A 16,840-nucleotide genomic window follows, 5' to 3' on the forward strand; every position below is an offset into this window, starting at 1 on the left:
GGGGGGATGGTTGCCTTTTAAAAACTCACATTCGGCTCAAGTGTACCGAGAGCCGTGTCTCAGTGACATTTTATCTTCTGCGTGTAATCTACTGTTTTTCTCTTCATGTCATTGCTGTGTTTTATGGTTTTACTTTGCTTTATTGACTTGTTAAACTGCAATATTTCCCCCACCCTTCTCCTCTGAAAATAGCTTTTTTATTAGAAGCATAAGTAAAAACCTTGGAATGCTGAAAAGTAAAGCACAGAAACATTACAATATTGTGCACTGTTTTTTTTCCGACCAGCAAAAAAAGCCAAAAATGTTCACACAGAAAAACATAACCAACATTTTCAGGAAAAAGTCCAACTTACAATTAAACTAGAATTTAAATTCTTCTGGTTCTCTGTGTGTGTTTAACTAAGCTAGGGGAGCTATAGTCTGGATAATGATATTGACATCCTATAGCAAAATGTAGCAAGGGCTATGTCTCAGCCCTTCAGCCCTTTGGAAACCTGTTCTAAGAGTAGGCCTTGCCCAGCAGGGCATTATGAAGAGTTACCAACTTTTTGGTGGGCTCTTGAGTTCATTTGGAATGAAAACTGATCTCCAGACTACAGAAATGAGTTCCCCAGAAGCCAATGGCAGCTTGACAGGTGGGATTCTGTGGCATCATATTCTTCCAAAGCGCCCTCTCCTCCTGAGGCTATGGCATCATATGAACACATGAGCCTGCCTTATACTGAATCAAACCCCTGGTCCGTAGGATTGCCAAATACCCCCTGGCAACTAGCAGGGGACGAGTGTACAGGTGGGGGACATACTAGGAAGGTCAAAGGGAGGCCAGCATCAATGTGTCGATGTCACAGACATAGCTTCCAGGGGGACAGGGGGCACGTGCATTGCACCAGGCGTGCACCTGGGAAGGCACAAAAAATTCAGGTTCGTTTGTGGGATTTTTGTATTTTTAGTGTTTTTTCAGTTTATGGCCTGCAGGGGGCGCAGGTGCTAGGCTAGCAGCACCAAAATTTCAGGGATTTTTCAGAAGACTCTCCTGATGATACCACCCAAGTTTGGCGAGTTTTGGTTCAGAGGATCCAAAGTTATGGACTCCCAAAGGGACTCTGCATCCCCCATTGTTTGCAATGGGAGCTAATAGGAGATGGGGACTACACCTTTGAGGGTCCATAACTTTGCATTACGCCACTGTTCCGAGATCTAACAAAATCAGGCTATATTGTGCTGCTTTCCCTGCCAGATGTAGGAAGAGATAGATGCCTGTATTTTGAACTGAGTAAGTTTGAAGGCTGGCCCATTTTTTATTTGTATGGTGGTTCACTGGAAGATTACCAGCTTACTTGTTTAATTATTTGCACTTTTCTCCCCATTGGAGACTCAAAACAGCTTACTAAAAAAAAACCTTCAGAAAAAATATGATGTAGGCTAGGAAACAATGAAAACTCTGAGCTGTTCCTGGATTCACTGGACTGCTGACTCAGGGCCCCTGGCTGGTAGCCAAGAGCCTAGAACCTTTAACCTCTCTTGCCTTTCAGCCCATGCCAAAATGCGAGCCTCTGAGCATGCCCACGCAACAGAGGGGGAAGAAAAGCTCTCGCACAGCTGACCCAAAGCTTCTGCTGAATGAGAGAGGGGGATCTGAAGGACCTGCATTTCAGAGCAGAAACAGGGTGGCTATTTCAGCACTGTCTATGAATGGGTACAAAACTGAGTAGCAGCACTCAGCTCCAGTTGATGATGTCATCACCAGCTTTGTGCTGCAAATCACTTGGCTGGTATATACATGCATCTTGCTGAAGTCCCACCCGTGTATCTCCATCTTTGCTTGTGATACCCTCTGATCAAGGCACACCCAGTGGTAGAATTCAGCAGGTTCACACCACTTTGGCAGAACCGTTTGTTAAAATGGTGCTTGTAAACAACCAGTTGTTAAATTATTTGAATCCCACCACTGGGCACACCCCCATGCATTCAGCAGCACTCGGTGGCGGAAAGTGGCAGTCCTCTGGCACACTGCCACATCAAAACCATCCCCGTATCCTGACTATTCTTTAACTTTGGGATCTGTTTCAAGACGAGGGGACTTGTCTTGAACTTTTCTTTGAGAGACCCGGCTGGCTTCGAAATCTAGCTGCCCTCTTGCTCCGTAATGTAGAATCACTCCCCTTGCTGAAGCCTGTCAGCGTTCCACCAGCCCTTTTTGAACTTTCCCACTGGTATAAAGACTGTTCCACTGTCCCCAGAACTTTTTTCTTTATCCCGAAGTTACTGTGACTTCCATCCCCAATGAGGAGCAGATTAATCCAAGTCAGGTTTTACCTTCAGGCCTCTTGACTTTTACAAACACAATCCTGGTTGCAACTTCATCAGTAGTTGACAGTTCGGCAACCAGAGAAACTCAACACTTGTACAGAGCTGAGGATTTCCTTCATTTGCAGAGAACTTTGTTTGCTTGTGGTAAAACTGGATCCAAAAAAGAGCAAGTCTCTCTGCCTGAAGCTGAAAGAAGCAGTCAGCAAATGCAAACTGCTTTTGGCCCAGTTGTGTGAAGTAGAGCACAAATAGTTCAGAGACAGTTTTTTAAATCAGTATCTGGAAATTCAGTCCTGATAAATCTGCCAGTCCCAATAAATAAGCCTGAGAAGTGAATGGCTCCGGGCATAATAAACTTATGTACTTTGGGCCTTAAGGAAATAGATCATCTATAATTGAAGATGCTTGGAGCTCATTTGCTCACTGATAGGGGTATCAAACGACTGAAAATACTTCCGCAACACATACAAACATAGCACAAGCATTAAAGTCTGGAAATTGGAGATGCTTATCTCTGTGCCTGAAAATGCAAAGATATGATAGTTGCATTATAACAGCCACCAACCCTTCAGCTCACAGCATGATAAGGCACAAATGGGACAGAAGAATGGAAGGGTTGAGTTTTCCCACATACATGGGAAACACCAGTAGCACTGCGTACAAGTTACACTGAGCACATGTACATCCTGTATGTGCGTGTAAGAAAGAACCAATGCAAGTAGTACACTTTGCAATTGAAAACTGACCAGTTCTAGGATAAACGCGGAAGTTAAATCATACATTGACCCATTCACGTGTTTTGTATTGTATAACCCTACACAGGTGTAGAGAAAAAGCAAGTGTCTTCTGTACACAAATTGTACATGCATTCAATGTAACTTGAGAGTTGGGTTTGTATGGAAGGGGGTGGATGTTATAGTAGCAGCCAGGAACATAACTGACAAACTCAGTATGCATGGGACTTTCTGCCTGGGACTGCCTGGGACTGCCTGGGGCGTACAGACTGTCGCGGTGGTTAAGAAAGCCCAGCAAAGACTGTACTATCTGAGACTTTTAAGGAAGCAACAACTGGATGGAGAACTTCTGGTGTCCTTTTACCGCTGCGCTATAGAGAGTGTCTTAACCTACTGCATCTGTGTATGGTTCTCCAGTTGCACAGTGGCAGATAGGAAGGCGCTCCAAAGGGTGATCACTACTGCACAAAGGATTATCGGCTGCCCTCTCCCCTCCTTGGAAGAACTCTATAATTCCCGAAGCCTAAATAAAGCCCAAAATATTCTGAGGGACCCGTCTCATCCAGCACACTCTCTCTTTGAACTGTTACCATCAGGCAGACGATACAGGGCCCTCAAAACTAGGACAAAGAGGCTTAGAGACAGCTTCTACTCCAGAGCTGTGGCTATGCTAAACTCTGCGGCTTCGTATTGATGTGTTTGGGGCTGTGTAGGGATGGGTGGAGGAAGGGAAAGTGAGGATGATGTGTGAGTCTGAAATTGTGTGCATCGAGGAATGCTGCTGTAAATTTCGTTGTGCGTGCACAATGACAATAAAAAAATGCTTTACGCTTATGCTTATGCTTAAAAGGGGGTGGGATTTCCAGTGGCAGCCTGGTTGCCCAAACAATTGCGGCTTGTGGATGCTTCTGATCCAGTTCGCGTCATGCAAAACAACACGATGCTGGCCGGGGACCTGCCCCCTCTTCTGCAGCAAAGAGACGCACGCCACTAGGCATCCATTTCTCAGGTGGTCTCCCTTGTTCTGAGTCAAGGAAGATGTTTAAGCAGATGCATGAAGAGCTATGTCTAAGCATGGAGAAAAACAGGGCCGTCTTAACGCATGGGCATGCTGGGCTGTGGTCCGGAGGCCCCGCAAGCATAGGGCTCCTTGCTAATCTATGTAATTTTGTGACTTGCTGTCAATAAATAAATAAATACTATACTATATAAATATTTATTGTTGGAACGTGCATATTTAGCATGTGTTTTACTAAAGATAATCAACATCAATGTTAATTTTTATAAGAAGTGGACATTGGCATTTGCCTCTGATTTAATATCATGGTCATTTCTGCAACCACATGGGCACGCACGTGTATATATCTCATGCGCTGCTTTGCCCGGGAGCCTGTATGAACTCCAGGGTTAAGATGGCCCTGGATAAAAAGCCAGGGTTGTGGCATCCACATGCTGGCTGTGACGTTTGAACTGTGACTTATCACCAAGATTGCAGTCCTACACACATTTACTGTCCTGGCCAGCCTTGCCCGATCTTGGAAGCAAAGCGGGGAGCGGGGGGGCGGGGGGGCTGGTTGATATTTGTATGGGGCACCAGCAAGGAAGTCCAGACATCACTGTAGAGCCAGGCAATGGCAAACCACCTCCAGACATCTCTTGCCATGAAAACCTCATAGGGTCACCATGAATTGGCTGCCATTTGAACAGCTCTTTCCATATCACTGCACATTTGTTCGGGAGCAAGCCCTGTTGAACTGGGTTGCACAATTGTGACACAATGGTGGGAAAGGAAGTATTTACTTCTTTTGCAGATATTACCAGCATGGGAGCAATGTTAGAAACATATATGAGCTGTGACTGAGAAATCCCCCAGTGTCCAAATCTCTTGGCTAGGCCATGAACTCACAGTCACCTCTGGCAAACCACACAGTCTCCACCTTCTCCTACCATCTGTAATACAGGTATAATAGTATTGGCCTACCCTATAGGGCTGGGCTGCTGTATGGATTCTTTGCAATTATGAAGCATTTCGAGTAACAGAGCAAACACATCTCATAGTATTTATATTGTTATTGTGGATAAAAGTGATGACCCTCTGTTATAGCTGTAAAGGATGATTGGACAGAGCCAAGGTGATGAAAAGAAGCCTCCATAATAGAAATTATTAAGTCTTGGAGGGGGGGCTCTAACATTCTTGGGTGGGGGGGCTTCAGCATGTGTGATCTGTCGGCTCCCTAACAGTTTGAAACCTCCTTCCACTCATTTTAATAATGCCTGTAATATGTAAGTTGACTCCCCACCGCCAGCCTCACAGCCTAACATGAACCCTGAAAACCAGCTGCTCGACTGCAAAGGCACCGAGGTGCTAAATGCGCTTTGAACACTAGAGGTCGCCGGGAGAAGCGATGACCCGGGACCCGAACCGGCGGACCTGTTGCTTGTTTCGGCTCCCGCCGGGTTGTGTTACTACTGAGCGAACCTGACGCATGTCGGCGACAATGAAGAAAGGCTGGCTTTTTTTTTTTGGGGGGGGGGGGGGGGGGACGTCTAAATTCCCCACTAATGATAGAGCATCGAAATGTCCTCGTTATCTTATCCGCCCTCCCCCCCCCCCCCCGCCGCCAATATTTCATTGCATTTGATCGAGCGGGGATGGGTGGAGTTTGGATCCCGACTGCGGGAAAAGGCGATGCGTTGACAGATTCCTGGGCTTGCAACCAAACAGGCCGGCGAGCGCGCGATTATGACCCCCCCCCCCGTTAGCTCGGCCGAAGATCGCGCGCCACCCCCCACCCCCCTCTCTCGGTCGCCCATTTGGCTAGCAGCACAACACGTGGGGAGAGGTCGAGGCATAAAGTCGCTCTGCCCGGCTTCTGTGCCCAGCCTGCGGAGGGGGGCGCGGATGGGTGGGCAGCCTCCCGAAAAGGGCTTTCGATCGATCGGTGCTGCGCACTCCTGGGCCCCGATCCTACAGTCCCCACCCACCCACCGAGGATCGCGCGCCCCAGGGAGGAGGGCGCTGCCGGGACAGAGTCGGGCCGCCTGCTGGGCACCGATTGGCAGCCAAATTTGCTGACTCAAGAAGTCGTTGCAAGATGGCAGGCGGCTTCGAGCGCGGCGCAAACGGCAGCTGTGCAGCCCCGGGGGAGAAATGCTGGGGGGCGATGCTGGGGGGGGGGGGGTGCAGCGGGGACGCCCCCCCCCTCCAGCTCTGTTGAGGCACCGGGCTAGTCTCGTCGTTAGCGAGTGACTTTGCCAACCCCCATGTTTTGAATCCAAGACAGGCTGAACTGAAAATTTACCCTGTCATCATTTCTTGAGGCCAAGAGACCCGTGAGTGCTGGGTTCTGATCTGCCCTGTAGACCCCGTTCACACAAGACGGAATTGCAACCCAGGGTCTGAGTGTCCACAAGGGAATGTGCTGTATACAGCTGAGGTTTACAGGTGAGGTTGTCCTACGTCTTACCCGAACGCGCATAGAGGCCCGCGTTAACAAACGTCACGTGTGAATGCTCCACATACAGCTTGGATCCAGGACCAAAGTCCCCGTAGGTTGTCTGTTTTTAGCAAATCTCGGGGGGGGGGGGGTTGAAGTGTGTCTTGCTTGCCCGCTTTCCCCCCTCCCCCCGGATCAGGAGTATTTTATTTTACATTAGCCTACAGAGACCCCGCACTGCGGGAGGGAGCACAGCTGCCCCCCCCCCCCCGCGCCGCCATTCCGCCCCCCTCCCGTGTCAGTGTCTGGAGCCTCACATCTGCCGGGATGATTGATGGCGCCTTGAATGCAACGTTATTGCTCTCTCGCAAGCCGAAATCAAACAGGCTATTAACTACATTACTTCAAAGCACACAGTTCTCAATACAATCTACTTATCTTAATTGAAACTTTCTCTGCATGGCTATTTGCAGAGGAGATAATTTACAGGTGCGCAGCCGCGGCGGGAAGGCGTGGCCACCCCCACCCCCCGCATCCCGGGAAATAGACTTTTTCAAAATTGGGGGTGGGGTGAGAATCTGGACGGGGGGGGGGGCAGGAAGGCAAAAAAAATTTATGACCCTGGGTCTGTACCGTGGGAATCTGGTTATTATTAGAACTACAATATTTCTCTCTCCCACCAAATCCATAATCAGGTTGTGGGGAGGGGAGACATGGGGGGGGGGGGACGGGGACAGATTATTTCCCTTCTGACTCCAGTTTCTCCCTTTAGGAAAGGACCGGACAGTCACTTTAGCAATACGGCTCCCCATGCACTTCGAAGCTGCTCCTCTCCTGTGTAAAATGCTCCGCATTGGGATGGAGGTGGGGGAGGGGAATGGGGTGGGGCGTTAATAACAACGCAATCTGTCCATATATCGGTGGCGAGCCAGAGGGGCTTCTCGGGGCCCCCTTTTAAAACGGAGGTCTCCTCTCCTGCAGCGGTGCCTGTACAGGAAACTGACTCAGAGACAGTCTTCAAGGCGAGCTTGTAAAATAAGCAGTCGGCAGCTCCAGTTCCTTAAAAACCGGCTGCTGCGACGTTAGCAGAGTAATGCAGAGAGACTGGAGGCGATGCACATATTACTCATACGCGGGGGCGGGGGAGGAGAAGGAAATGTTTTGGCTACTTTGCCCGGGGTCACGGTCACATCCCTCGTTTACACTAGAGTAGACATGCCGAAGTCAATGGGGCTACTCTCGTGTAAGTGGATCGCTCCCTGCCCATGGGCCGCCCTGCCGAGCTTTTTCAAGTGACATCACTTAACTCCGATAGGGAACAGGCCCGGTGAAAGAACTCGCTGTTTACTCCAGTGTAAACACGCGCAGGATCGGGCGGGAAACTTGTTCAGGATCGCGGCTTACAAGCCTGGCTAGCGGAGCCGTGTCTTGCACGAATCGCCTTCAGACGGGTTGAAGGTGCGCCCGATTCCGCGTCGAAGCAGGCTGTTCCATCGGCTTAAACACGCGCATTCCGGCTTAACTGGTTCGAGGGACGCAGGCAATTAATGCCGCTGCAGCGACGTGAAGGGCCGGGAGAGGAGGAGCGTGTGAAGGGGAAGAAAAACCCCGCACAATCGTCTGCATTTGGCGGGGCTGTTACTGTCCCTTTAAATTATTAAAATAGTTTTTGACAGCTCGCCGCTCTTTGGCGGGGGGGGGGGGACGACTTTTATGACTTCTTGTAATTTGAGGCTCTGCCATCATGTTCTTGCTCCCCCTCCCCCTTTATCTCTCCGGCTGCAGCAGAAACGGGCGAGGGAGCTCCGGTTTGGCTGCCCTTAAAAAAACAGAGAGAGAGAGAGAAATCTGGATTAGATAAGGTTAACTCGCCTAATTCGCACTGCGATATGAACAAGCAATTGTGCACGCGGGGCGGGCGCAGAATTGGGGGGGGGGGGGGAGAGAGATCTTTGCTGCAACTCGGAAGCCGCTGAAGATCGACACCCCCCCCCGCTCCCCCGCCTTCTCACGCCCCCCCCGCCCCACCCGCTCACATTAACTTTAGCCACGTGAATATCATTTTCATTAGAACTAATCCTGTTCCGACGAAGCTCTGCGCTTTCAGAAGGGAAGCGTTGCGAAAGCGTTAAAAATAGCTTGCCAGTCATTTCGACATCCTGTAATTTTATCACGGATCAGATTACAACTGTCATACTGTACAGACCTTTTATTTCCCTGTATAGTACATCATGTTTACTTTTTTTTTTTTACAGTGTGCGCGGGGCGGGAGAGGGGGGGGGGGAGATCAGCGCCGCCAGCTTCGGCGTAAAACCCGGAGAGAGAAAAATGCACCATTTTCTAGCAAGGCTGCGAAAAAAAAAAAATAGCGCCTTTCGATAGGCTGCTGAGAAAGCAGAGATCGCTGCCGCCGGATCCCTTTTGCTGCGCGATTGCATTTCCTCGCTGCTCCCTCCCGCCTCGGTTCCGTGGCTCTTCCGTGTCTCGGCATCGTTGGCATAATAACCCTGCACGCAGAAAGCAGAACCCTCAGGGAAGTCGTCGCCCCACTCCACGGCAGTGCTCGTGTTGCAGCTCGGCCACCCTCCCTTCCTGCCTCGAGTCCTAGGGAGCCGGTTCCTGGATTTCACTGGACCGGGTGCCGAGTGGATGACCTCCACCCCACCCCCACCTTCTCCCCTCACCCCCAAGTATTAATAAGAAAGGGGCACATCGGGTGCTTTTCCAAAGTCCGTATCCCTCTCGCGCTTGGCTTACATAAACACATTAATCTTGCCTCAAGATCTGCATTGTGAACACGTAACTCCTCTGCGCGTGTGGATGTGCCTAAAAGATCCGCGCCGAGTAGTCCCTATACATTGATCTCATTGTTCTACCCTCTTGTAAATACAATCGCTGCCTGCCTCTTCCTCCCTCGTTGCTTGCGAGGTCCCGTGATCGGTGTGCTTGTGTGTTCTCTCGCCACTCCTTTGTGTGTGTGTGTGTTGCAAAAGAGAACAAATGCATTAATATTTATATGTTTATATAATCGATAACCCACTTTCTCCCCACCCACCCCCCTGCCAGCCTTGCTTATGTTAAAATACTACCACCAGGCATCTAATCTACCCGATTAAGTTCGGGGGGGGGGGGGGTAGAACTATGACAGTAAGGGAACGTAATTTAACTATCAAACAAATCTACATGTCTAATAAAAGCAAATCTGCTAAAGAGAATTAGAAAGAAGAACAGCGCCTCTGACTCTCTGCAGGAAATGTTCTTTATATTAGACATATACAAGCAGGTCCTGTCAGATGAGCAGCGCAACCAGCCTGCCTTTCAGCCCGGCAAAAATGGAGCGACCCCTTTTTGAGGCGTTTGGGGGGCTCCGAGCGGCTACGACCGACCCTCTGCAGCGATCCCGGCGCCGGCAGATTTTTACCCAGACTCGCGATCCCAATTTTGCCTTGATCTGCTCGCCTCTCCGCCCTGCTTGGTTTAGGCATTGACCTGGATCGTCTGTGCAGAGGGGCAGCAATCGGGAGGAAAGCCGGGTGTTTTCTACAGGATTGGGAAGTCGGGGGTCGTGAGAAGAGCGGGGCGGGATTTGGGGATATTTTGGGGGCGTCTGAAGCGCAAGGTCGGGATTTTATATTGAGCCAGGGCGCCGGCGGCGGGGAGAGATCGCTTTTCCCTGCCAGGACCTGATGAATCCATTCAAGCCAACAAGTTTGGAGAGAATGTTGAGTTCAATCAATTCAGAACGTCGAGATGGAGCCCAATTCAGTCCAGGTATTCGGTTCTCCTCCTTCCCCCGCCTCTGCGCCCCGGACCCTGGCACCCCCCACCCCCAGCACCCCCACCCCCGCCTCCCCCAAACTTTCCAAGAACTTTCCTCCTCTAATTTCCACCCCCCCCTTTTTTTTAAAAAAATATGCCCTTGCTGATCACATAGAGACACAAATTATTATCATGGTGCCTAGGATCGGAATTTCTCCCCACCCCCCGAGGAAAATCAGCCAGGCCCCCAGGACAAGCTCTCCCTCACCCCCCACCCCTTTAATTTTGATATTATTTCCACCTTAGGCTGGGTGTGTTGTAGAAAGGTGTCTCTCCAATATGTCCCGGTCAGATGTGGGGGCAGTCATTATTTATTTTTAATTAATTGCTCCGCAATTGCTGAGCCCCCTCGCCCCAACCCTCCCCCCCAAATTGTTTATTATTTATTTATTTACCATTTATTTATTTATTTATTTATTTATTTTCCAGTGGGTCGGCTCCCCGTGCGGTTTACACGGACCTTACATCTTCTACAAGGCTTTCCAGTTCCACCTGGGAGGCCGGGCGCGCATTTTGTCCCTGGGCGATTTTTTCTTTGTGCGCTGCAAGCCGGAGGACCCGCCGTGCATCGCCGAGCTGCAGCTGCTGTGGGGAGAGAGGACGAGCGGGCAACTTTTATCCAGCTCCAAACTTTATTTCCTCCCCGAAGATACTCCCCAGGGCAGGAGCGGCGACCATGGCGAGGTGGTAAACACTACGTTGGGGTGTCGGGGTGTGTGTGTGTGTGTGTGGAGCTGTTGTGTGGATCTCTCCCCCCCCCCCCCGGAATGTTTATTAAAGGCCAAGGCTGAAATGTCCCCTTTCTGCCGGCAACGTGAGGCTTGTGTGTGGTTTTAAAGGGCTCGCTCCTCCGAAGCAGGGGCTGCTGCGTCGCCCTTCCTGCCCAGTCGCCAGCCGGGGCTGTCATTTTAAAAAGAGGGCTCAGCAGCCGAGCAGGCAGGCTTCAAAGCCGCGATCCAGCAACTTGGTAGCACTGAAGTGCTGAAGGTGATCTTTACTTACATCCCCTTCCTCCTCCTCCTCCTCTCCGCCTCCCTCCCCCCCCGTTGCTGTTTAAACGGCGGCGCTCAGCGCATTACTGCTTTGCTTGAGGGGTCTCCGGCTCTGCTCGTTTTTTTAGGAGCTGGGTGTTTTTTCCTCCCTCTCTCCTCTCTGCCCCCTCCCTAAGCGGAGTGAAATATTGTTCCCAGCGAAGGCACGGTGTGTGTGTGTGTGTGTGTGTGTGTGTGTTTTAAAGGGAGGGTGACGCTTTGCGGGGGGGGGGGAGTGTTTTGATCTGGTGGGAATGCTCGCTGAAGGAAATTACGTAAAATCGGGAGGAGATCAAAAGCGATCTAGCCAGCCCCAAAAAAGACAAAGTGTGGAGTAAAGTGATCGATGACGGGTCCGGGGAATCAAAAGAACTCGCGGCTCTGCTCGGGAGGATTTCAAAGCGCTCCGGTGTGTCACAGCAACCGGCACAAACACGTTAAGCAGTAACAGGCAGCTGGTTCTTCCGAGCGGCGGCGGCGGGGTGCTGCCTGCCTGCCTGCCTCTGAAATGTGCCACTTTCAGCCCAGAAAGCTGCGCATGTTCCAGAAAGCCCGGCGTGGTGCGGAAGAGTGGCTCCGGGCGCGCGTGGAGGGGCGGATCTGCGCCCGAGGCTGCGCTAGATCTTGTGGCGGGCTGCTTGGGGAGCCAGTGTGGCTTGCTCCAGAGTAACCCGGCTTTGCCTCCAAGCGTGTCCGAATCGGTGCTTGTGTGAACAGCCGGCTGCGTGTTTCCTTCTTGCTCCTCGAGGTGGGGCGGGCGGGGGGGAGAGAACACCCGGTCAGTTTGGCATTCAGGAAAAGTTTGAGGGTCCTGCAAAGTGCCCCGCGGGGGGTCGCGGAAGGTGAAGCCGGAGCCGGGCCCGGAGGCTGGGGGCAGGAGACCGGGGGGGGGGGGCTGACTTCGCCTGGCCACGATCCTCTCCTTCTCTCCCCCCCCCCCGACCTGTAATTTGGTGCCTGCCTGCCAGTGCCCGCAATCCTGCTGGCGAGCCGAGTCAGCTGACTGCCGGCCGCCTTCCTGAGCAGGACCTATTTTAAGGGCCGAGTAGCGGCGCTGTGTTTATGCGGAGAGAGAGCGCGCCGGGGGGGGGGGGGGTTTGTACCTTTTGCAAAGGCGCATCATCCCCGGCATAATAATAATGCAGCCAGCCAGATGTGGGCGCTTTAGCAGGCGCGATCCGGGGAGCCTGCTGGCCTGATAGCCACAAAGAGACCCCCCCCCCGAGACCCCCGCCTTTGCCCCCCCTCGAGCTGCCAGACCCTTCAACGATCGATAGGCTGATGGAGTTAATCGTACGCCCCCCCTTCCTCGTCCCTCCTCCTCCCCCCCCCGCCCGGAGATCGAGCCATTAATTCGGATTACGTGTGCCTTAATGTCTCTACCGTGTGTCGTTCCCGCCGTACAGCAGAGAGATCTCTTTGAAATAAAAATTAAGTTTGATCTTCCATCAGCCTCGTTGTAGCCTTCAGAGTGCTCAGATTCCCATCCAAGATGTGCTGTTGATGTCCTTCCCCCCTCCCTCCATAATATTTCCTGAATTGACATTTTGGAATATGGATAAGTTGTAGGAAGAGGCAAAAGGACTCTAGAAAGCATAAACTGGGCAGCCTCTCTCTTTCAGTGCCCCCCCCCTTTTCCGTGCAGCTGTCTCCCCCCCCCCCCTTTCAGGAATACTTATTATTTGCTTTTCAAATTTATTGCTTCAACATGGTCTGTGATCTGGAAAGAGGGAAGGATTAAATATCCCCCCCCCCCCCAATCAAAAAGGCTAGGGGAATACTAGAAGGGGGCACTAAACCAGACAGGAAATGATTGAAAATGCTATTAAATCATTTAGGGTGACTAGGGTTTTGGTTAAGATATTAAAAACGTAAATGGAATGTAACATATATACATGGCTGGCTTTTTAGCCTGATCTTCTGTGTGCTACTCTGAAGTGAGTTGCACTGTCTTTAATGGGCTTACTCCCAAGGAGGGGTGTGTGGTATATTGCATTCCTAGTCACTTATTTTTTAAGAACATGGTTATGAATGATGGTACCCAGGCTCCATGGAGAAGGTATGGATGAGTAATCACATTGTTTACAGTGAGATTTCAGGCAGTCGTGGGTAGGTGTGTGTTTCAGTCCTAAACAGAGTTGTGCCTTTCTAAATCTCTTCAAGGCAGTGGGCTGATGAAGGTGTAGGATTGCATTGCTAGCATTTCAAACTGCTGAGCGTAACTGTCAACTGTCGCTTGGGTTAGCTGGTCACTTGGGCTTGTGTATACACTTGGGAGCGAGCAAAGAGGGACTTACTTCTGAGTAATTATGCATCAGATCCGGCTGCAGGATTAAACAATCAGATTAAAAAATATGTTGAAATCTCTCCTGGTGAATATTTATAAGCCAGTCAAGTTCTTTGGGTGTTTTTTTTTAATGAAAGGGTTTAGGAAAAGGGGTGTGGGGGTTGGGTTGCAAATCATTTTAATATGCTTTAATGACCATCTCATGTTATTGTGGTATGAACATCAGAGAAAATTAATCTTGCCCTTACAAGCCCAGAATGTTCTTTGGATGCACAAAAGCTCATCTGCATATACACTTACACATTCCTAATAACGCCACATGATTTTAATTATTTTCTTTTTTTTCCTACATGCAGACTGCTAACAATTAGCTGAATGATTACAGCCGTATATTTCATCAGGTTCTAAACTGATGCATCTCTGAATTATTCAGCCTGTATAAAAATCGTGGGGTTTTTTCTCCCCCTTTAATGGAGACAGAGGCACGCCTCCAAAGATGCAAATGCCTCCAGTAGGAATGTCGGAGACAAAACCCTGAAGCAGGTAGAAAGTTTTTCCCCCCCAATGCAGTTCAGTTGTACACCCTAGTGATGTCATTTCCCCCACTGGCCCCAGCTAGTCATTCATTAGCAAAGTAGCAGCAGCCGGAATGGTACACACAGTGATACTTCTCTGGCACCAAGCCTACAGAAACTCGCACTTAGAGCCGGGGCCTAGAGAGGGCAACATAACACTCCCATTAAGAACTGTACTTCATTTTCACTTACTCCATTAACTTGTTTATAGTCGCCGAAATGATTTAAAAAAACACACACACACACACATTGATTTCAAATTGTTTTGGATGATAAATTCTGTTCGGGAATGCGCAGGGCAAAAACCAGAACGGGGTGGAGGGGCTGATTGGCAGTTTGTTACTTAAGGGGAAGATTTCGGCATTCTTTTCTCGGTACAGAGAGCAGTTATTTCGAGTAACTTAACCACAGTAATAATTCTTTTATGTAAATGACATCAACAGCTATTTCTGAAGCTGAGAGAGAGAAAGGTGGCTGTTTTTATCCGGGAAAAATCTCGTGTAACCCTTTGTGTGGCTGTGTCCCCTTTTCTGAAAACTGCACTGGAGATAATTTATAGAGAAAATAACAGATGAGGCTTACAAATTTGATTATGCAGGAAGGACAGTGGGATAAAGTGTGGTTGAACCCTTTTTCTCTCCCGCTCCCCCCCCCATCGTAAATCTTGCTGTGTCAGAGGTTTTTGGTGAGGTTAGAGGTCGACAAGAGGCACTTGCTGTGAGTAAAACTGATTATTAGCAGAACGCTGGATCTTATCAGGAGCTGGTGATCGGCTTCATCAAAGACTCACTCCTTGTTGCTTGTAGGTATCTTGGCTTGTCTGATGAAGGCTGTGACGGTGTCCCAGAATTGTAACTTCCTACATGGGGCCTACCAATCGATTGAAGCTACAAAAGTAGCTGTGTTAAGGGAACTGTGTGCTCAGCAAAAGGGATGCGTTGTTAGCTGCTTGGGATGAAATGATGCCTGTACAGAGTCATTCTCGTGTCGCAAATGCATGCAAATCCGTGTTGCCCATGCACATGCGCAGGAAAGGGAACGCATGGGCATTCATTGTAGATACCAAATTGCTTATGGGACTCATTCATTTTTTTCTGTCTGGAAAGCAACCTGCACATGTGAAGTCTTGCGTTGCGTGTTGCTGCCCTAAATGCAGCCAGGGCATTTATTCAGTAGTGAATCCAGCTGCGATGACTGGGACGCGTCCTGGTAAAAGAGGTTGCAACCTCCTCTAACACGTTTTCGCTTGGCGACTGGCTCCACTGCATTCAAGGGGCTTCGCCATCAGATCTGCAGAGTTTTCTGTTGACAGACATTTCAACTGATCGCAGTGTGTTGTCTTGGATCAGCGTTGGGTGTAATCAGGGGCCATTCCTTTTCACATTTAGCCTGTAACCGATTGAATTTATATGTAGCCAATAAAAGGCTGGTGTGGTGTAGTGGCGGGAGCGGCGGCGCTGGCAGACCTGAGTTCGAAACTTCACTGTTCCATGGAAGATCACGGGATGGCCTGGGGCGACTCATACACTCTCTTTCCCACCTACCTCACAGGATGGTTGTGAGGATTAAATGGAGGGGAAGATAATCGGGTTAGCGCCTTTGGATCCCCATTGGGGAGAAAGCTGGGGTAATAAACAGCAAACAAAATACCGTTTCAAAGGGTAGGCCCCGGAATTTATTCTCCAGCGCCCGATTATATGACAAACAAACCCGCCAGAGAGCCGCTATTGTTTCCAAGAAAAGCATTTGGACGGGTAAGTGGAAGCGGCTAAAGTAAACTGGAAGTATATAACGTAATACAGTGACGGTGCATCTCTCCCATGGCTCCACACCAAACCAGCTTCCTTTTTTAAGGTGTAGCCGTGAACCATGGAGAGATGTTGCCAGAGCTTCTCATGCCATCAACCTCAGGCTCAGAGGAGGCCTCAGGACTTGCACAGAGTTTTTCCTGGCTCCTGTGAAAACCCCTCCAGAGGCTGCCAGTTCCGCCTTCGTGGGTCTTAATCCACCTGGGGAGTGGACCGTGGGTTCAGTGGTAGAGGAATCTGCTGCGCCTTTTGCGAGTATCCCAGTTCTACCCCCAGCTTCTCCAGTTAAAAAGGACCAGGCAATAGGTGATGTAAAAGCCCTCTGCCTAGGACCCTGGGGAGTCCAAATAGGCAATATGGACTTTGATGGACCAAGGGTCAGATTTGGTACACTGCATACATTCTTAGGGTCTCAGGACAGTATAGAATTTAGTACAATTCCTAGACATCGGTAGAGGCAGAAGTCTAGCCGAAGGTTCAGTAGGCACATGTCCTCCCTTGGACTGCTGTCTAATAAAAGAAATACTGCTGAATTTATTGCAGTACATAAATCAAGCTACTCTCAAATGTAGCAGCTGGGATGGAAAGGAAAGCAGTAGGCGGTGGATAGCAATTTCGATAATTTCCTGTGAAAACGGATAGCAACTTCATCTCACTTTAATATAGAAAGCAAGTCCCTAATCTCATCTCTGGGACAAAGGTTCCAAGGTGCGCGGTGAATGCACCGAGATCTTGACCGATAATAGTTTATATGAGAATCTAGAGCAGCAGTCGGTTGTTTGGCAAGCTGTGTTATTTTGAGCATTCGCCACTCACTTCTTTAACAGGGCTTTTCCTCA

At 49.8% G+C, this 16,840-nt stretch overlaps 1 protein-coding gene across 2 annotated transcripts in view; it reads left to right on the forward strand.

The window, feature by feature from the left end:
• Positions 1 to 10,114: 10,114 nt before the first annotated feature.
• ARID5B (AT-rich interaction domain 5B) overlaps positions 10,115 to 16,840 on the forward strand; it is a 254,225-nt gene continuing 247,499 nt past the window's right edge. For both annotated transcript variants that reach the window (XM_048505139.1, XM_048505140.1), the window contains exons 1-2: positions 10,115 to 10,252; positions 10,730 to 10,984. In XM_048505139.1, the coding sequence (XP_048361096.1) occupies positions 10,232 to 10,252; positions 10,730 to 10,984 (276 nt within the window). In that variant the 5' untranslated portion in view covers positions 10,115 to 10,231. The remainder of the gene's footprint in view (positions 10,253 to 10,729; positions 10,985 to 16,840) is intronic.

The sequence above is a fragment of the Sphaerodactylus townsendi genome, linkage group LG08 (assembly GCF_021028975.2).
Source record: "Sphaerodactylus townsendi isolate TG3544 linkage group LG08, MPM_Stown_v2.3, whole genome shotgun sequence".
Classification (NCBI taxonomy): Eukaryota; Metazoa; Chordata; class Lepidosauria; order Squamata; family Sphaerodactylidae; genus Sphaerodactylus; species Sphaerodactylus townsendi.